The following is a 22,623-nucleotide window of genomic DNA, read 5'->3' as shown; positions in this document are numbered from 1 at the left end:
TATCTTGAAACACTAGGTAATCTTGTATAATGTATTTTTCTATTGGTTATTCACCAAAGTAGATATTCTATGCATAACATTTATTTTTCTAGTCAAAAATTGACAATCATAAATGTAGGGTTACAGTTTATTAAAACAAACCAATATTAGTCAGCAGGCACAGAAAAAATATCAGTATCACAAATTTTCAAAACATGAATCAATTAAATTTGAAATAAGAAACAAATAGTTATTAGTTTTCGTGTAATGTACTTTCGTAGTTTCGTCTGATAGTCTCGCACAGTAATTACAAGGACACAAGGTACAATGCGTTTGTTGTACACTCCCATTATTGTATATTTGTATCTTGAATGTTAAATTATGTCCCTCCATAAGAATAAAAAAAAAATACATTAATATTTTATCTTGTTTTTGATATTCCGTGATAACAAGTAACGATACGCCTTAATGATAGTGACACGGAAATCAAAACACAAGTTGTTTGATAAGAAACTGAATGTTTAGAATTCTGAATTAGTGAAATAGTGAATAATAATTTTATTTACCTAATATTTAACTATGAATATCGCTCAAGACAGTCCCATTTAACACGTCTCTAATGTCTCTGGTAGTGTGTGGAGCTATGTAGGTATGCACATGCATCGTTTATAGCTCGTCCCATCTTATTGATTTTGAATTTTTGATACATCTTAATAGGTCATTGAATATTTCATCGACAAACTCTGTTACACTCCAAAATGAGACCATGAAGATTATGGTTAAAGTGTATTCAACATGTTAAACTGTAATGGGAAGAATATCAGTCATGTTTCCAAGGGAATTGTTGGCGTTTGCATTGTTGTTGAATGTTGTTCGTTCAAACGACGTGCCTTGCGACAAGACCCGGACCATCTTGTCCCAGGCTAGTGGAATCATCACTCACGGTCCTCCGGGAACAAATTACTCTCAGAACACTCACTGCGAATGGTTGATCAAAGGTGAGTTACTTTGAAGAAAGCTATAAAATAAGTTTGTTTTTAACTTTATCATAACATTATCAGCTATTGTACCAATCTACCAATAGATAATAATAGATACAATTCAAAAACAAAGAGTAGAATAAGTTATTTTTATAACATTATTCATTAAATTATTTGGAAATATTTTGAATTAGTTCTCAATGGTAATATGTGGAATTTGTATCGTAGAATAAAGTATATATTTTTATAATAATTAGTACAAATTTATTTGATTATTGCAATATTTATACTAATAATAACTACAAATGCTGAATGAATTTAGTTCAAGCCTAACTCATTATTTATTAATCACTGGTAATTTTATAGCTAGGGTTAGGGATTTATAGAAGTTTGTATGTTTTCTAATATTCATTTAAAACTTAGCTCAGTGATATTTCTTTCATACTAATAGGAGTCTACAGGTATTTTTCTGATTTTTTAATTTTATATATTTTTAAATTAAAATTTAGTTTTCTTTTCTTTATTTAGATGAGTAGTGTAGGTGTATGCCTAAAATATTCAAAGAAATTAGTGTGGGTTGTATTTTCCTCGTCAGCTAGACCATTTTTTGTTAAAATTATAAACCAAAGATGTGCAAATATCAATTTTAATCACACAATGTTGTACATTAATATGAATAATAATTGGGGAACCTAATAATTAGTATTTATTAAATTAGTTTTAGAAAAATGAATAAATGGAATTTTTGTTTATTTTTAGATAAACTAAAAAAGACCCTGTCTGAAAATATAAACATAAATTTACATAGATTTAATTTTTTTATAATTTATTTATAAATTATTTATATTTTTCTTATATTTAGCGTGAGCAAAATGTTTTGGGTTTTTAGGTATATTTAAGTGATTGCACATATATTGAGGGAATTTTAGTAATTTAACTGCATTTTACTGTTTAATGTAAGATGAAGTTTATACTAAATGTTTGATTATTATGCTTTAAAAAAAAAAAATTATAGTCGCGCAATCACCTTGACTGGCTGCAAAAAATAAATTAACTTATTTTCAACTGAGCTAAGTGATTATTTGTTTTTGTATTCATTTAAAAGTTTTAGAGTTGGATGTATAGTATTTTAATTATTATATTTTAAATTAAGTAACGTGTTTAACACAGACTTAACTAACTCAAGTTAATTGTTTTATCTTATTTTCCTCCTATAAATATTGGAACCTTTGGTTAATGCTTAATATGTAATGGTTTTTAAGATTTAAAATTATTAATTCTCAGCTCTTGCTTTTAAAAAAGAAATTCCATTGATCTTTTATTGATTCACTATTTTATTCCAAAACCTACTTACACGGATATAGGTGCTATGCTAAGTTTTTTTCTGAATTAAGAAAAAAAGCAAGTAAAAAAATCATAATAATATGGGAAAAAATCAAGTGGAAATGAAAGAACAAACCAATTTTATATAAATTATTATTAATTTATATTTTTTTTAAACAGTAGGTACATACTATAAAATATACTTATAGAATATAATAAGTCATATGAAATAATATTACAATAATTCATTCATGTATAAGTACGATGTCATGTTATTTGTAATGATTACATTTTAATATTAAAATTAACAATGAACATATAATTAAAATTAAAATACTTAAGTTTATAATTACTGTAAATAGTTTGTTTAAAAAATCAAATAAATGGTATATCATGAAATATAAAGATATATGTAGAGGTACCCATAAACTAATTTATCTATTTAAAATGCATATGATAAGTTACAATGTTTAAGAATTTTTTAAACAATTGTCATCATTATTATCTTGTACCCAGTAAAAATCAACTTTCTTGCATATCTTCATATTTTCTTGCTATCAGAATCTATCTCTAATCTAATTTTTTTTAATCAGTGTCCAAATAGAAAGATGATTATAGTTAACGAGTTTAGGAAATTGATGATTAAATCCCTCTATTTGGTTATAATTACATTCTATATTTTTAAGAGAGGTTTCGTGTACATTCCATATTGCAAATGGAAAAATCAGGGAAATATTTTAAAAGTTTTATTTTTTATCCAACCCTGAAATCCCAATTGTTCTAATTATTCCCGAAATCTAAATTTGATCAAAAAAGTTCATTATAGTTCTCTAGCCTCTTCTGGAATAATAATTTTAATATAGTTTATTCCAGTTTGAATGTCATTAACAGGTAAAATACATGAGGAGCATACATTTTTTATAAAATAAACTAAAATTTTCATACTCTATGTATAAATTTACTACACTAAGGGATTTATTTTCCTATAAGTACTTTGCATTAAATTATGAAAACAACCTTTTATATTTTACATGTTCACCTAATATAGTTGTGACTGCATTTAAAGTTGCCTTTTTGGAGTCAATATGAATATTAATAAGATCTGGATACAAGTTTTGATTATGACATGCGTCAAGTAACAATTTTAATATATTATATTTATTAGAAGTTTGCATTTTTTTTCTGCTTTGGACAGACTGAAGTCGGAGATATTATATTTGGTTAATTTTTAATTGTATGTTCATAGTCAATTTTAATAAAAAAATTTAATGCTAATATTTTGATATTGTACTTATGCATAAATGAAATGTAATATTATTTCATATGACTTATTATATTCTATAAGTATATTTAATAATATGTACCTACTGTTTAAAAAAACTAATTTATAATAATTTATATAAAATTGGTTTTTTCATTCGTTTCCACTTGATTTTTTCCCATATTATCATGATTTTTTTTACTTGCTTTTTCCCCGTTACTTTTTATTCACTTACTTTTTTCCTTTACTCAGAGAAAACTTAGCATAGCACCTATATTCATATCAGTAGGTTTTGGAATAAAATATTGAAGCACTTAAGCAATAAAAGATCAATGGAATTTTTATTTCAAAAGCAAGAGCTGAAAATTAATAATTTGAAATCTTTAAAAATCATCACATATTAAGCTTTAACCAAAGGTTCTAATATTTATAGGAGGATAATAAGATGAAAAAAATTTGATGGAATGTAATATTATTTCATAAGACATATTTTTAGCTAAATATAAAGCTAAAAGGTAAACTATAAGCTAAAATATAAATTATGAATTGTTATATAGCTCAACTGAGCCTTCAATTCTTCATTGGTTTATTACCCAAAAGTTACGCAATTTTGAAACATAATATGACATTTAATAAAAATCTATTTTTTGTTTTAATTTAATTTATATCATTAAATTGTTTTAATTAATGGATAATATAACTGCATGACTTGACTCTAACACGGTATAAAGAGTAAATTGAGATTGAGATTGCTTCATATCATACTTAACTTCACTAAAGTATTTGAAAACATTTTTTAATTTGACATTTTGTAGCCCAAATGATTAGATTGTTGATGATTAATTATTTTATGATTCAGTATACCTATTATATTTTCATTTTATAAACCTAAGCTATTTGTAATATGAATTAACTTTTTAGATTTTAGAACAAAGAAATGTTTAAATTTAAATCTTATATTTAATGTTACTAAAATGCATTATTAATTTCATATACCATCAAAACTATATAAAAAACTTAAAACTAGATAAACTGGATAAAAATCTTTTGCAGTAGGTAAATACAATTGACTCTTTCAAAGAATTGATGCCCAAATAAAAACAATTCTTTCTTTAAACATTCTTTTTCATAAATATTTTTAATTTTATTTATTTGAAAAAATCCAAAACGTTAAATGTTATACAATTTTAAAAATGGGAGAAGAAGTTAACTGCTTTGCTGTACAGTAGGTGTCACTTGTATCTCATCATTGAGTAATCCACTGTGATGGATGTGCTATAATTGAATTTCAATAATAGTCATTGCATACAAAAATCAATGCTGTGAAGAGATTGTTTTTTTATATTAGCAACTGTATTTTATGACGCAGATATTAACATAGGTAACTTATATAAATAATCAAATTTAATCGTTAAAAACAAGGTAACAAAAATTAAAAATTTCTCATGAATTTTCCATTGAACTTTTTTTTAATATTAAGGTAAAAAAATGTTTTGGCAATCTTCTGTTAAAATTCTTATACTAGCTATGGAAAGAAAAATGTTCACATATTTCTAACTGAAAAATGATTAGAAAATTTTCAAGATTTTGATGAATTTACAATTTAAAATTGCTTTAAATTATTAAGGTTTTTAACAAGGCTAAAATTTTTTGAATTAATATTTATAGAAAATAAATTATATCTCTACAATTAGATAAAAAAAAAAAAAAAAAATGTTGTATAATATTAATAATTATACCAAGTATAGAAAATTTGTATTTAAAAATTTGGAAAAGACAGTTATTTGTAGAGTATCTGTTTTCCTCATTTATTATTCTCCTCCTCCCACCCACCCAATCATTATGAACCAATTACTGAAGAGTATTTATTTTTGATTATACACCTTACTAACTAAATAAATATTGAAGTTAACAATAAAAAAAAAATACATTGTCAAAACTTTGACTTCATTGCTCTTCTCAGAATCTAAATAGATAAAATTAAATTTACTGTGTAATATCAATTACATGATTGGATAATTATAAAATAAAATGAAAGGCATTTAGTTTATTTATAATTATTCCCAATTTATTTAATATTTAAGACAGTAAAAATTTTAAATTGTCTTACTATCTTTTAGCTTTATCAACAAACTCATTTTTCTTTTCTTAGTTTTTTAAAATATAATATAATTATGAAACATATCATCTTTTAATAATATACGGTACGGGTAACACTTAGTTAATATTTATAGTTTAATTTGCAAAAATATTGTAAACGTATAAACTTACAAACAATTCTAAATCTTCTTGTTAATTAATCTAAAGACTTTTAAATTCAATATTCTAACCGTTATTTTTTTTCTTATTTTAGCAAATAGTACAAATCAGTTTATTACTTTGGAGTTCAAGACACTAAATACTGAATGTTCTTATGATTATATATTTGTTTATGATGGAGATTCATTTAATTCACCCCTCCTTGGAAGTTATAGTGGAAAGAATCAACCTCAGTCGATATTAGCATCATCTGGTTTTGTAAGTATATTTAATAGCATAGGTGTGCACACGGGTGTGGCTTATATGGCTATAGCCACACCTGAGAGTGAACAGTTTTGGTAGGTATCAGGTAGCTTGCTTAAGTAGAATAAGTCAATAACTTATTTTTTTGAAAAATCAGAATTTTTTTTAATAATTTTATCATAGAAATTGTCATGACTAGTACAACACCAATCATGTTTTGCATGATGTCTATTTTATTTTATTTTTATTTTTTATTGTTGTGGGTGGGGTTGTAAAAGGATGGGTGGTCAAAAAAGAAATTAAAAGCCATACCTGAAACAAGAGTCTGTTCATGCCTATACTACATACTCGTATTATGTTATAATAACAATTTAAAAACAATAATTATATTGTATAAAAATTATTTATTGCTACCAATTCAAATACTTCATAACAAAGCTATTTAATTCTAAATATCAAAAAAGTTTAGCAAGTCAAATTTTTGAAAGATATTTTTAAAAATAAACAAATAATAATGCTACCAACTTAAAAAAAGCGGGTAAGTGGGTATCGCTCTGCTGTACATTAGGGGGTGGGGTGGACTTCTGACTAGGGTAGGTTAAATTTGAATGCAATGATCGGTATCATTGTATACAAAAAACGATTCTGAACGGAGATGGTTTATCTGTCTAGGGTATATTATAGATTATTAAAAATTTTCAAATCTTAGATTTAAAAAGAACATTTTTTATGAATTCCTAGCTTAAAATAATTTCCGAATTTTCATGATTTTTACATATGTTGTCAAAATTAAAATTAAAATGCTTGTAAAAAAAAATGTGACTATGCCTTTCTTTTATTTTTCAACTGCTATTGTAAAAATATTTTAGGAGCTTTGTATTAAATTTTCAAATCTTAGATATAAAAGGAAAATTTTTTATGAATTTCTAGAATAAAATAATTTACGAATTTTCGAGATTTTTACGTATGTTGTCAAAATTAAAATTCGAATGCATGTAAAAAAAAATTGTGACTATGTATTTCTTTTATTTTGTAACTGCAATTGTAAAAATATGTTAGTAGCCTTGTATTAAATTTTCAAATCTTAAAATTAAAAACAAAAATTTTTATGAATTTTTATCTAAGATAATTTGAACATTGCCGTAATTTTTACGTATTAAGTCAATATTTGAACTTCAAATGCTAATAAAAAAAATTGTGCCTATGTATTTTTATAATTATTTAATCACTATAAGAATAACTTATGAGAAGCTTTGTATTAAATTTTCAAGTATTTTGATAGGGCCAAAAAAATTTAATCGACACTTCAAAAAAAATTCATCAGAAAAATTGAAACGCTATTTCGTAAAAATTTAGAATTCAAACGCACTTAAAATTTTTCCTATAATGATGTTTCGAGTTTTCTCTATAGCTACTTGAAGGAAAACTAATAGAAAACTTAGTGTTGTACTTTTAATCCTTAGTTATAAACACAAAAATTTTTATGATTTTTCAACTTTAAAATTATTTGCAAATTTTCGCGTTTTCGACAAATTTCGTAAAAATTTGAACCATAAACGCTTGTTAAAAAAATGGTGACTTACGATTTTTAATTTTTTTTAGCTACAATAAGAAAAGCTCATAAGGAACCTTGTATTAAATTTTCAAGTTTTTTGGTCATTTAAAACTTTTTTACCGACACTTCAAAAATTTGTGAACATTAAACTGTATACAAATAACACTAACATAAACATTTGGTGAAAATTTCAAGTATTTACAGTGATTAGTTTTTGAATCACAACCATATAAAAAAATCGATTTGGTCGAAAACGGGTTTTGCGTAAAAATTCCCGTTTTTCTGTCATTTTTATTTTTTTTTGTTTTTCTCGATTGTTTTGAAAACTGTTGGAAAATGTTTACTTTTGGCCTCTATAATGCACCAAGGATATTCACTTTTACATCGGAAACCACCCCCAAAGTTTGAAATTGAAGCATTATTTCGACTAGTTATGCTGTACACAGGCACAAAAAAAAAACACACATCATTGTAAAATCAATACATTCATCACTTCGTTCAGAATCTAAAAATGTGTACAAAATATCAATTATCAGTATTTCAAGACTTGTTATTTATTTGTTACTAGAAATACTAAAAATCAAAGAATAAAATAAAATACCTATTACAAAATAAATACGAAATTGACAATTTCATATTACAATTTCCTAATAACAGGAATCATACAGTGATGACCTAATGAAATAAAAACATTATTTTAAAATTTTACAATAATTATTATCATTATAATACTTATTTACTCTACATTTCATTATAGTATAATTCATTATTATGATATTTTATGAATAGAGCTTGCACTAAAAATAACTATAATTTGTGCTATAATATAATATGTCCTTAAATCATGAAAAATATCAAAAATTTAGATTTATTCTGTTCACAATTTAAATAAAAATATATGTACAAATTTAAGACAGAAGATTGTACGCAATATTTATATATCAATATGATCTTGCCTGATCAATGTGAACAACAATATTATTTTTTTACCAACTATTCCTATTGTCTACATTAAAACAATAATTAATTATATTCATAAATCACATTAATATTATGAATATTTTGATAGAATGTCAAAAAAAAAAAATCAAATATTATCATTTTATTTTTACTATAAATTATAATTTTATTATTACCTATTTATTTGTACCAAGATTTGAAAGCATTGACACTTATTACTAAGTAAATAGTCTATCTATTTTTCTACACTTGAATTTATTTGTTTTGAAACTCTGTGTACAAGCTCACTAATCATATGATATATATATAATATCACTGTACCCTTAAAATAGAAAATGAGCGAGCTGTTTCTCGCAATAAAATTGAATTTGCCAGTATGTCTTACATTTGTAAAAAATTTTCTTTATAAAATGTAAATTGGTTTCTGCTATACAGTTGTTGCAGTTTTCCATCAGTCATACCAATTTCCTAAAAGTTATCTTTCTCTGAAATATAGGTATTTTTTTTAAATATTAATAGTAAGATAATACATAGTTTAATATTATTATTACTTGACATAATCACTCCAATAACACATCTGAGATCACTCCATGCTCTATCAATAATTTTAACTCTAACTGACTCTCCAATATTTCCTTGGCAAAATCGTTTTTTCTGACATTTCCGTCATTTTTTTTGCTTAAATTTTCAGATTATTTAATGAATCATTCCTGTTTTAGTTAATTGATGTTTGTCTTGTTTTTGTTTGTTTTCAATTATTTGATCTTCATCATCTTCTTCTAAGTCACAATTTACTTCTTTATTTTTGTTGTCATTAAAAAGGATCTGTATTGACTCTTAGGCAAACTGATGTTCTTTTTAAGTTTTTATTTTGCCATCATGTTTGCAGGAAGTAATGACATGTTAAACTAATTTTAGGGAGTGTACCAAAAATTGCTTCATATAATGAATGTTTTGTACCATGGTGGTAAATATGATTTTTCATTAACTGTAAGAATTTTTAGCCATTGCTCCATGTGTTTGTTATATTATCTTAAAGTCATTGTGCAAACTTATTTTTAACATCTTGTTTGCTCTTTCTGAACCTTGACTTTGAGAGTGTCTTGGCTTACCGTGAACTATTTTTAAATCCTTACACATAGTAAAAGTTCAGATATTATTTAATTTACGAATTTGCATCTGTTGTCACATTGTAGTATAGCAGGTTCCCAAAAAAGGTAAATATATTCAACAAAACATTAGCAGCAAATTTTGTCAAATGATCTTGGTAAACACATATAAATTTATAATCTACTTATGGTTACACTTGACAAGTGCCGCTTGCATATCAATAAGGTCTATTTGACACCTCAAATTAATTTCCGAAGAAATAATTCATTTAACTGCACCAATCCTTTTTTCTTTTTCTCTCACATGTCTTGCCAAAATTTAAATATGACGTTATTGTTTCCGTATTATATTTTTAAATGTTTTATTTATTACACAATGCGATTTCTACCATGCCCAATAGATATATGTATTTCATGTACAATTTTAAATAGCTTTTCATTAAAAGTATATAATTTTACACAATTACCTTCTGCAGTTATTGGCGTAATTTATTTTTCTTCTCTTAATACTGTCATTACATCATATTTATCCATTAATTTTGAATTTGTTTTCTTCTCTAGCTTCAGTTGATTTTAAATAATTTATTATTTCATTATATTTAGATTTACTTATAAAAGTATTGTTTGTTTTTTTCATTTCAATAACTTTGTCCAAATGTTTGTAAAATTTAGACTCTATTTTTAAAACACGTACAAAGTAATGAAGTATAGTGTTGTGTACAGTTCAAAAACTCGGCTGGTTAGTAGAAAATATTGATTATTGTTCATAATATATCATTGACTGATTTTATTAAGACACCTATTAACTTTATAATTCTTATAGGTAGGTTAGGTTCTTATAGGGAACAAAAACAAGTTTATACAGTGTGTTTCCAAAATTTTGTCATTTATTGTAAATTACTTAAATTATATAAAAATTATTATTATTATTATTATTATTATTATTATAATTGTTTTTAAATGTTTGTTATATAATATGATTTAATAAAATTAATAATAATACTATACTTTTAAATACTTTAAGCAGTTTAAACTATTATAATTAGTAATAGTAAAATTATAATTTATAACAAAAATAAAAATAATATTAGTCGGTATAAAAAACATTACGTTTCACATTGCTCGTAATATATATATATATATATGTGTGTGTGTGTGTGTTACGGGCAAAGTGGAAAATTCAGACAATGTATACAATGTCCGAGGTATATTGGGCAATGTAAATTGTGAAGTATTTATACAAAATAATCTGCATAATATATTATGTTTTATCAAATAATTTTTATATACAATTTTTTTTCTTATAAAATATAAATAGTTGTATGCTACGTCTATCTAGTGTGACCAGACATCCCCCATTAGGTGCGTCCCGCATATCTAAATGTCCCACTTTGGTCACGCATTTATGAAAATTGAAGTGGTACGTCATAGTGTAGAATCACTCTACAGGACGTTATATCAGACTTGCAATCATGAATTGATAATAATAAAAAAAAATTGTATCTAAGGATAAGTATTTAAACTGTAATTGTGATTGTAAATTAAAATTTGTTTGAGTAAAAACTTTAACATTTTAAAATATGTAGTATCTAATGTTTGTCTGATTTGTTTATCAATAAAAAATAATATTAAATAAAATTAAATGTAATGTATTTGCTATTATTATGTATTTACATTTTACGTACCTCTTTTTTTAAAGTGTCCCCCTTTAGGATAGAATAATTATGGTCACACTACGTCTATCCTTTGGTTAAACACTAATGACATTTCGTGAATGCATTATATATCCCGATAACGAAACCGATAAATATCTTATCTCACAATTTTACTTTAGTTGTAGTACCTATACTATCACTCAGTTTATATTGTGCAGTTGTATGTGCGAAATTGAATATTGTGTTAAATGAAAAAAATATGAATAATATGTATTTAACCAAATTAAAATATGACAAATTAATTGAACATATAATTAATATAAAGAATAGTTCCCAAAAATTGAAGCCAAATGATTATAATAAACTCTTGAAATATAATAATAATAATAATATAAAAATTAATTAATTATATATAATAGTTAGTGTTTAATCAGAGAATAGACGTAGCATTTAATGATTATTAATTATATAATTGTTAGAATAAATGTACTTCACAATATTTTAAATGTATAATTTAAGCTAATTTATCATTTGATGATTAAACATAATATATTAAGCAGATTATTTTGTATAAATACTTCACAATTTACATTGCCCAATATACCCCAGGAATTGTATACATTGTTCGAATTTTCCACTTTGCCCGTAACATATACAGTAGAACTGTATATGTTATTATATGTTATTATATTCCGTCACTGTCGGGACCGGGGCTATGACGGTTAATCAAAAAGACGGTTAACGGAAATTTTGCAAAAAAAAAACGTTATACATTATACACACATTTATTATATTTTTTACGTGTGTGTTCTTTAAAAAAAAAAATACAAATTATAAACATACATACCACACATATTATAAAAAAATCCGTAATTTTAGTTTGGTTTTTTGATTCACTAGCTTTTTTAGCAGCAATATTACGTATTTGACATCCAAGTTTTTGATTGAATCCTAATACAACACGTTTCCTCTTTTCTGCAATCTTCGAAACATGACACATAAACTACGAAAACACACGGTACACACTTACACATAGGCTGTTCGTCGGTCACTGATAAAATTGCAATACATACACACATAAGATAAGTTTATAGTTCGTTTATCACGTTTATCGTTTATATTGGATATATACATATTATTACAAACTATTTTTGTACACTTGATAGTTACTGTGTTGGGCACCACGACGAGTTTATCGCGATCGTCTATATCGATGACGGATAACAGAGAGTGACACGGTTAATCGAAGTTCTACTGTATATACATTATACATATACTGATATACTCGTATAGTCAATAGTCATAATTATTTACAATTCAATAGACCAATTTGCTAGACTACTTTAAAATAGATTTTAATATTTTAATATGAATAAAAATGTGGGTATTTACATTTTTCCTGTGGATTCAAACAAAATATAATTAAAATAAATGACTGACTTTTTTTTTTATATACCACATATTATAAACTAAATTCATTCAAATACAAAATAAAATGTTATTGAACATTTATGCAAATTAGCAAAAAATAGCACCAAAAACTTAAAAAATGTCTTTAAAACCTAAACTACTTCAAATGTGCAAAAAATAGCATTAAAAAATGTATATCTAGAGTTCTGATGCATATGAGATATGACAAATTTATAGCTCACTCTACTGTTTTTATCTGTAACATTTATCAAATGCTATAAAATCTAAGACCTATTTATGAAATTATTATCAAAAATATTAAAAAAGAGCGGGTAAGTCGTGGATGCTGCACTGTTGCACAAAAATTCGTACTGCACATCTTTTAATGTACCATGAAATAATACAGAACCGTGGCCCGTGGGTGGCTAAAAAAATATTATTTTTAAAAAATGTGTAAAATGTATTCTGTACTACCTATTACTATCTAGCAAGTAGTCTTATTTATTATAGTATTTAGTAGGTTAATACACACTTCTCGAATCCGTAGTGCACACTTTCAATTTCGGATTACACACTTTGTGTCGGGGTTCCCTAAAAAATAGGGCCTGGTTACAAGTGGGTTACTGTAATGGATGGAATTAAATTTGAATCCCATGATATTATATCGTTGTACCTATATGAAAAACGATTCTAAACGGAGACGACTTATCTGTCTAGGATATATTATAGATTATTAAAAATTTAACTAAAAAAGTTGAGAAATTAAAATGTCAGTTAACAACTCAAAACAAATTAAAATATTTTGAAAATTTTATCAAATATAGAAAATGCCTATATAGCAGGGGTGGCCAAACTTTTTTTAGTCACGATCTACTAAAAATATACTTCACCTTTGAGGATCGACTTTTATAGAAAATTTTTTACTATCGAAATATTGAATAACTATAATTATTAAGAAACATACTTGCATAAAGTGTATATAAACATACAATAAGTATTAATTAACTAATTACTAATTATTAAAAATAATATAATAATAAATAATAATTTCTAAAATCTAATTAGATAACTGATGTTTATTAACCATATTATTTTGTTGAAGTGTGGCATTACAAACAGATAAAACTTATTGACAATTCAATAACAATTCGTGCGCGTGTCCCTAAAAATAAATTCTAACATGATCGACTTTGACTTTGACATTGTCCGCGATCGACCGTTTGGCTGCCCCTGCTATATAGGCTATATAAAAAATTCAGTGAAAATTTCAAGTATCTGCGGTTATTTGTTTAAGAGTTACACCAAAATAAGAAAATCGCTAAATGATAAATCTAGTGAAAATCCGATGTTGTAAAAATTTAAATTTCAAACGCTCATAAAAATTTAATTTGAATTTCTGATGGACATTTTTTTGTGATAAAGATTAACAAACTTGTAAGGAATCTTGTATTAAATTTTCAAATCTTAGATTTTAAAAGAACATTTTTTATGAATTTCTAGCTTAAAATAATTTGCGAAGTCTTTTGATTTTTACGGATGTTGTCAAAAATCAAACTTTGAATGCTGAAAAATGATTAAAAAATTGTGACTATGAATTTCTTTTATTTTTCAACCACTATTGTAACAATATGTTAGGAGTCTTAAATAAATTTTTCAAGCTTTTCTACCCAACAAATACATTTTTATCGATATTATAATTTAAAAAAAGCTAATAATGATCGAAAATTGCATGGTAAATAGAATATATACTTATATAAACATTCAGTGAAAATTGCATGTATCTATGGTCATTCGTTTTAAAGTTACATCAAAAACCAAAATAGATTTTGTTTTGTTGTGTGTGTAATTTTTCCTATTTTTCCTGATTATTTGGAAAAATATTCAGAATTTTTACTTTTGACCCCTTAAAGTACCAACTAGATTCACTTTCTGATCGAACGAGGTACTGAAGTTGAAAATCGAAACACTTTTACTGCCCCAAAACGTGATAACAGACACAAAAAAAAACACCCATCATGGTAAATTCAATACATTCCTCACTCCGCTCGGAATCTAAAATAATATAAAAATAATACTATTAAATATAAAATTGAATGAACCACTCAAAAACAAAAATTACTTAATTCAAATACAATGTATTTGAAATTTTAAAATATTTCATACTTAATTCTAATTAACTATTAAAATACTTTTGATAAAACACTTTACTAATTGCAATAAATATATTATGATATATATCTCCACGCCATCTAAATTCATTTTTTTTTCAATGTTATATGATTATGCTCTATCGCGAAATATAACTATTTTTTTTTAAATTAATGGTTTAATGTTTTAAAATAATAACATAAAATTAGTTTAGCTAAGTGATTTTGTCTATATCCAGAGGTTTGGGAACGATTCTAATTTAGCAACCTATCGATTTTAAAAAATTTTTTTTCTAAAATGTGTGTTTTACGTTGTTTTATAAGAATATAAAAAAAAGCCCGCTCAAACTTCGTTTTGAAGTTATTGACGAAAAACTTCATTTTTTTCGTCACGCGCATTTAAAAAAAAAAATACTTACAATTGAATATTTTTAATATTTTTTTTTTTTTTTAGTTTTTAGCGTTTAATAAATTGGTAAAATCAAAACTTAACTAAAATACCTACTTTTGAAGTTTTTGCACGTATAAATTGGAAAACACAATTTTCAAGATTCGTAATAAATCCTTTCTAAAATTAGCTAAAAATCGGTTTGTTTAATATTTTTATTTTTTTACTACGTATATTTTTTGAAGAAAAAGTTTTTAGTGAAGTCAGAATTGTGCTATCTAGCTTAGTTTTAGAGTTACAGGTATTAAAAGTTTCCTAATTTATGAAAAAATATAATACAGGTAAACAGGTAGTTTCAATTTTATTTATAATTTTATAAAGCAAATTTTTATTAAAAAATACGTTTTTTTAATACTGATTTAGGAACTGTTTGAACTTAGTAAGTACTGTAAGTTGTAACCTTGCCAGTTAAAGTAACATAAGTATATTAATGACTCCCTTCGCCTGCCGGCTCCGGTCGTCAAACTTGAGGTCCTTCGGCCCACAACCTCCCGGGGCTTAAATAGCCAACCTGGTGTGAGGGGGGAGGGTGACCCCTTCAGGGTCGCGGGGGGAGTATACCAGCCCTACGTGCAGATGGATGACCTAACAAGTATGACCTGAACTTCGTTATTTAAAGTATTTAAGTATTTAAAGTATATTCGCTTCGGTTTTCAAACTTAAGAAACAATTTATGAAAAAATGTAATACAGGTAAACAGTAAGTTACAATTTTATTTATAAATTAAAAATTAAAAATTGTTAATTAAAAAAAAATAATCTTCCTCATCGTCTGAACCCGAATCAGAATTATTTGGTGTTTCTGTGCAGTCTAAAGTTAGTCCATTTGGGTCATACAATTGTGCTGCAAGTTTGAAAAATTCAACCAAAGGGTTTAGTCCCAAAGAACGACATCCCTTTAGGAACATATATTAGGCCAAATACCCTGCATAAAAATGTTTTTTCTTAGAGTACTGTGTCATGGAAGCTTTGGCATGACGCCACATTCCTTCGACGTTATTAGTATGTGCGCCACTTTCCGGGTTCTTAAATTCTATTGAATGGTTTACCGTTAAAAGACTATATCCTTCGTCTTTTAAACAGTCATAACACTCATAACTCTAAAAACATTGAACTCATTTAAATTTAACACAGTTGAGTTAAATCAATTAAAACACAAACTTACCTTCCAACAATCACTTATTATTAATGTTCCTGGCAAAATCCAATCCTTAATTATAGTTAATAATGTATCTTATCACGCTTCTCTACCGGTACGAGAAAACACCGACCTGTTTCGCGGTCAACTCCACCAAACACCCATTGGCCTTCAACGCGATGTCCTCTGTGGTATTTTCTCCTTCCAAATTTGGATTCATCAATTTCAACAATTATCCCCGTTACACCTAGGTACACACGAAGTATTTTTTAAGAATAATGCACTAAAAATTGTTTAATATTGTTAAAATAAAATTAAAAATGTTCGCGTGTAGTATGGGCAATGCCTATATACGCGTGTGGCGGCGGGTTCATTAAAATATAAAAATTGAGTACTTAATCTTCTACTTACCGATTTTTTGGTGTCTTAGTATCATACCGTCAAATACGACTTCTCGGTGAAATGAGGCCCAATCGACAGATGATTGCCGAGCTATTTTCAATTGATTCCGAATAAATTCGAGGGACACTTTTTCGGTCCACAAATACGCGAATGTCACAATTTGAAATATTGACAAGTGGGAGTTTTAAAAAAAAGTGGACTTTCGGATTGATTGCTAAAAATTGCACTTAACTTTCTTTTTACTGCTGTTCACATAAGTTTGTTTACATCGCCAAACGACACCGTCACAATAAGCTGTGCTAGGACACAATTCTAAAAAGTGATCTTTATTACACTTAATAATATTATTTTTTGCAATAAGGCCCCAGGACTGTAAAACACTTATAACCTGCATGGACAGATGGCCACTTGTTTTATGTTCAAAAATTTTATAAATTTCAATGATCGATGTCATTTAAATTTTGAATAAAATAAAATTATAACTGCACAAGAAAATATTAGTTTAACGTACTAAGTAATCGATCGTAAAGACGATCATGAAAATGCATGATTATGCTATTATTATTATAATATTATTGTTACCTATTGGACAAAGTAGTATCTATTAAATTTTATCTTTTTTTTTTCAATATATTATAAGAATTAAATACTACATTTTCTGTATATATTTTATCTAATTAATGATGCTATTAATTATTCTTATTTTGGCAACTACCAATATATATATTTACCTGTTTACCTGTATTACATTTTTTCATAAATAAGGAAACTTTTAATACCTGTAACTCTAAAACTAAGCTAGATAGCACAATTCTGACTTCACTAAAAACTTTTTCTTCAAAAACTATACGTAGTAAAAAAATAAAAATATTAAACAAACCGATTTTTAGCTAATTTTAGAAAGGATTTATTACGAATCTTGAAAATTGTGTTTTCCAATTTATACGTGCAAAAACTTCAAAAGTAGGTATTTTAGTTAAGTTTTGATTTTACCAATTTATTAAACGCTAAAAACTACACATTAAAAAATATATATATATTAAAAATATTCAATTGTAAGTATTTTTTTTTTTAATGCGCGTGACGAAAAAAAATGAAGTTTTTCGTCAATAACTTCAAAACGAAGTTTGAGCGGGCTTTTTTTTATATTCCTATAAAGCAACGTAAAACACACATTTTAGAAAAAAAGAAAATTTTAAAAATCGATAGGTTGCTAAACTAGAATTAACTGTTTTATTTATTTTCTTGATATTCTTCTATTTTTAAATTGTTCTATAAAATATAAAATAAACTATTTTTATTTAGTGCAAAATTGAATCTCTATTATAATGATTATAATCCTAAATTATTGTAAACAGCATGTGATATATTTTAAAAACAGTTACTTTATACAAGATTCAATCGTAATGCAACATTACATTTAAATATTTTCATGTCTATTCTTACTATTTAATATTTTAATTACTTTTTTGTTGTTTTGTATGTTTAGATGTTAATATTGTTATTCAGTGACACAAATTATGCATTAGAAGGTTTTGAAGCTTCTTATTATGTGTCTGATTGCCCAAGAAATTGTTCAAGTCATGGATTTTGTCTTCGAAATTTTTGTGTTTGTGATAACGAATGGGGTGGACCTGACTGTGCAATTGAACTATGTCCCGATAAATGTGGAGAACCTAACAGAGGTGTGTGCAAACAAGGTCGATGCCATTGCTTACAAAACTATTCGGGAATGGGTTGCACATTGAATAGTTCTGATTCTACAGGAAATAGGTTTGATATTTTTATATCATTCAGTATTTTTTTAGTGTTATCTAAAATTTACAAGATTAAATGTGATTTTTATCATTTGTTGAATTTTAGGTGGCATGATTTGTATCAAGGTGGCATACATCCGAGAGCTGCCCATTCAGCTGTATATATTTCTGAGGCTGATTCCTTATATGTATTTGGAGGATATGATTTAAATAATATTCTTGGAGATCTCGTTGTCTTCCGGTTTAATACTTCTATGTGGTATGATCGAAATGATAACATTATAGGTAATATATTTTTTAATTGATCTATATACATTTATTTGTTAGTAAATAAATATTAATATTTATTTTTGTTTGTGTACATATATAGATCCTTTACACACAACGGTCAATTCTATTGGATCAGCCACAATAAATGCTCTGATGACTGCAAAATTAGGAGACACAACAATTGTAGCAAATCGATCTAAATACTCTTCTGATAATACTAGTCGTGTGAATGAGCATAGACGTAACAAAACATGGTCAGCTGTATTACATGATATTTTTGTATCACTAGCTGACGATTCAACGTTCCTAGAACATCAAAATGATGTAATTTTGTTTATTAATATAATGTATAGGTGTATTGTATAAATCACAATCTTAATAAATAATAGAAAAATTATTTACCTAAATTATCTGTTAATTCAAATATTTTTGACTTCTTGTATTTTAAAATGATAATAATTAAATTGTATATAATGTTAATAATTCAATTATTGGTTTATTAAGCATTTTTGTTTTCACGATTTCAGAACACTCGTCATTCACCATTTGAGTTTCCTTATGATGAAAATAATGAACATATATTGAATGAAATTAAACATAAACGATTACCAGCTCCGCGCTTTGGTCATGCAGCAACAAAGTGGGTTACATGGTTATAAAAATATGTAAAATAATATTTATTCTAATTCTTTTTTAGGTTCAATGGAGGATTTCTCATCTATGGTGGCAAATTGAAAAAGGGTTTGTCAGGAGAACTATGGTTTTATAACATATATTCAAAAAAATGGTTTTTACGTGCCCAACATTCTATAGTAACACCACCTGCTCTTACAAGACATACTCTTACATATGTGGAACACACAAATACTGTTTATTTAGTTGGTGGTAGTAATAGCAAAGGATATTTTTCTTCCCAGATATTTTCTATTCAACTTAATACAGGTAATTTTTTATTTAAAAATAAAATTTATGACATATAATGCTTATTGTTATAATTTTTAATACTGGAATTAATTATCTTTCTGTTCATAATCAAAGTACATTAATCTAATTTAATTTATTTTTTCCAGTAGTAGAGTAAATAAATATCATGTATTAAATTTCTTTATCTTCTTAATATTGTCAAAATATGCAATATTTGTTCATTTTTTGTTATGTTGTTGTAAAATGTAATATTTTTACATTTAGATAATGTTAATGAACAATGGAAAGAAATTAAACCAAGAGGTGGCAAAGAATTAAATTTTCGAGTGGCAGCTCATTCAACAGTGTATGATATCCGTTCTCAATCTCTCATTATTTATGGTGGAATAGTCACAAGTGCATCATGGTTTTCAAAACTTAGTGATCGTATGTTTATTTTTAATATACCAATGCAACACTGGTCTGAAATAAAATACCCCCCATCAAATGTTCCCACTGAACGAGCTTTTCATTCTGCAAATATAATGGGTTTGTATATTAACTCATATTAAGAATTTCATATTAAGTAACCTTTGACAATGTAAATATTATTAGTACACATACACAATTGTCTCTTTAGAAACTTTTTATAATATTTATGAATAATTGTAATTATAATTTGATGACATTGTGCTATACTGACTAATATACCCTATACTTAATAGTGGCCATATTATTTTATAAAAATCACAGAAATCTTATATCAGTTTTTATCATCTAATAATAGTCAGCTTTTAAATTAATATGACAATGTTATTTTAATATTTTTTAAAGATCTTATAATTCGCAGATTTAGAAATTAAAATTTGTCATTGTCATCATATAATTGTAACTATAATATTCAATAAATGTTTAATAAAAAATTTTTAATTCATAACTTATAAGTAAACTAAGGTAAGGGCAGAATAATTTTTAATAATAGGTTATTAACTACTATCTTGCCCTTCAATGATCAAATAAAACAAAATGTTCTTACACATAGTCAAAATCATGTTATTTAATATTGAAGTGTACAATTTTCTTTAAAACTTATTGTTTAAGTATAAATGACTTATATATTGACTGTAATTTTTATATTTTTAAGTCTTTGTGTTCTTAATCTTAATAAAATTAATTTAAATAATATAACTATGATTTTTTCAAACTTTTATTTTAAGGAAATTATATTGTTGTTTTTGGAGGATATACACATAGACATGCCAAGGAAGAAATTTGTTATGACAATGAAATATATCTGTATCATCTTGGTTGTAATACATGGCTCAGTCGAGATGTCCTTGGATTATCTAACAAAGGTAATTGAAGAATATGTTTCTCTCTTGAATTTATTTATTTTTCAACATTTTTACGGTCAATAAATATATTATAGAGTTCACTCATAAGAAAATGCTTGGCGTATTTGGACACGGGTCTGATGTCCGAAACAGAAACACATTAATTATTGTCGGTGGATATCGCGGAAACATAAACTCAGATTTATTAGCGTTTGTTTTACCACCAACATTAGTTCCTACAGGAAACGATTCCTATCATTTAGAACTTATGTGCTTAAGGTAATCAAAAAAAAAAATATATATATATATAAATATTAACTTCTAAATAATATTAACAATAAAATAAATATTTAGACACAAAGGTCTTCAAGAGTGCACAGCAAATCCTGAATGTGGGTGGTGTTCTTCTGACGATACTTGTTATGGACGCAATGGAGGTATAAATTGTACAACCAATTTACAAACAACCAGATGTCCAGGTATTTGTTCTGCCTTAACTGATTGTCATTCATGTTTAATTCATGGAGAAAGTACTCCTTTTATCAATAATCAATCAACTACTTCAGTTGCCCATATTATGCAATTAGGCCGATGTGTTTGGTGCATACAAGATGGTCGATGTCATCATAAAAATGGTATATTATATTCTATACTTGATATTTATTACCTAATGTATAAATAAATATTGTAACTTAAGGTTAAATTATTTTTATTTGTACAGATAATTATGAGGTGTGTGGTCTACATAATAATATTTTTAATGGCGGAGGAACAGAAGTTACCTATCCAGACAGTTGCAGAGCTTTAGATAGAAGATCAGGGTTGACTTTTTTCAAATATTTACATCCTGCAAATTTTTCACAGCCAGATCTAGTAAATTCAACTTTTCTGTTAATTAATAATTTTTATTATTGCTGATTATCTTTAAATAATTAATAATTGTAATAGGTATCAGTGGTTAATACAAGTATTATTGATGTTTCAACCTATTTACCAATGTCAAGAGCTGATCTATCGATAGGTGGAACAATGGTTGTAAGGCTTTCAGGATTTTTGCGATTTCCTCAGATGTGGGACAATCATAAAGACCAACTGCAATTATGCTCTCGATTTACAAATACACGACTTATAATGACATCTCCCTATATGTACCAACCAGTAAGTAAATTCAAAAAAACTTTAAAATTAAAGTTGATTATCTTTTCTTATCAAATAAAATCAATTATTAGGAAATCAATATCACATTGAAAGCTGATGGTTGGCAATGTTTACAACTTTCATCATGGTCTACGGAAGATCAGCCATTCCATGCTCCTGAACGATATTTGTTAGAATTAACTACTCATAAAAATATAACATATTCTCAAAACTCAGGTAACTCTGTTGTAGAATTACAACACAATAAAGGACATAATAATTCAAAGGTATTATAATTATTATTAAATACTTTACGTTTATATTTATTTATGTACTAATGTATTTTAAATACAA

The 22,623-nt window shown here is 26.0% G+C and overlaps 1 protein-coding gene and 1 pseudogene across 2 annotated transcripts in view; one reads left to right on the top strand and one right to left on the bottom strand.

Annotated features, from left to right (window-relative positions):
* The first annotated feature begins 473 nt into the window (after nucleotides 1–473).
* Megf8 (multiple EGF like domains 8) overlaps nucleotides 474–22,623 on the top strand; it is a 47,857-nt gene continuing 25,707 nt past the window's right edge. The window contains exons 1-15 of one of the 2 annotated variants that reach the window (XM_015516614.2): nucleotides 474–624; nucleotides 697–977; nucleotides 5,897–6,060; nucleotides 18,358–18,641; nucleotides 18,732–18,910; nucleotides 18,996–19,219; nucleotides 19,423–19,535; nucleotides 19,593–19,837; nucleotides 20,084–20,347; nucleotides 21,016–21,153; nucleotides 21,228–21,411; nucleotides 21,487–21,767; nucleotides 21,854–22,005; nucleotides 22,081–22,290; nucleotides 22,362–22,556. In XM_015516614.2, coding sequence (XP_015372100.1) covers nucleotides 788–977; nucleotides 5,897–6,060; nucleotides 18,358–18,641; nucleotides 18,732–18,910; nucleotides 18,996–19,219; nucleotides 19,423–19,535; nucleotides 19,593–19,837; nucleotides 20,084–20,347; nucleotides 21,016–21,153; nucleotides 21,228–21,411; nucleotides 21,487–21,767; nucleotides 21,854–22,005; nucleotides 22,081–22,290; nucleotides 22,362–22,556 — 2,823 coding nt within the window. In that variant the 5' untranslated portion in view covers nucleotides 474–624; nucleotides 697–787. Of the gene's footprint in view, nucleotides 629–696; nucleotides 978–5,896; nucleotides 6,061–18,357; nucleotides 18,642–18,731; nucleotides 18,911–18,995; nucleotides 19,220–19,422; nucleotides 19,536–19,592; nucleotides 19,838–20,083; nucleotides 20,348–21,015; nucleotides 21,154–21,227; nucleotides 21,412–21,486; nucleotides 21,768–21,853; nucleotides 22,006–22,080; nucleotides 22,291–22,361; nucleotides 22,557–22,623 lie in introns of both variants that reach the window. The other variant, XM_015516613.2, reaches the window with a different exon arrangement.
* LOC149062392 (uncharacterized) lies at nucleotides 9,257–17,262 on the bottom strand (annotated as a pseudogene).

Source organism: Diuraphis noxia, unplaced genomic scaffold (genome assembly GCF_037042655.1).
Source record: "Diuraphis noxia isolate RWA-SAM2 unplaced genomic scaffold, SU_Dnox_SAM2 contig0001, whole genome shotgun sequence".
NCBI classification, from domain to species: domain Eukaryota; kingdom Metazoa; phylum Arthropoda; class Insecta; order Hemiptera; family Aphididae; genus Diuraphis; species Diuraphis noxia.
This window is presented reverse-complemented; position numbering and strand designations above follow the sequence as displayed.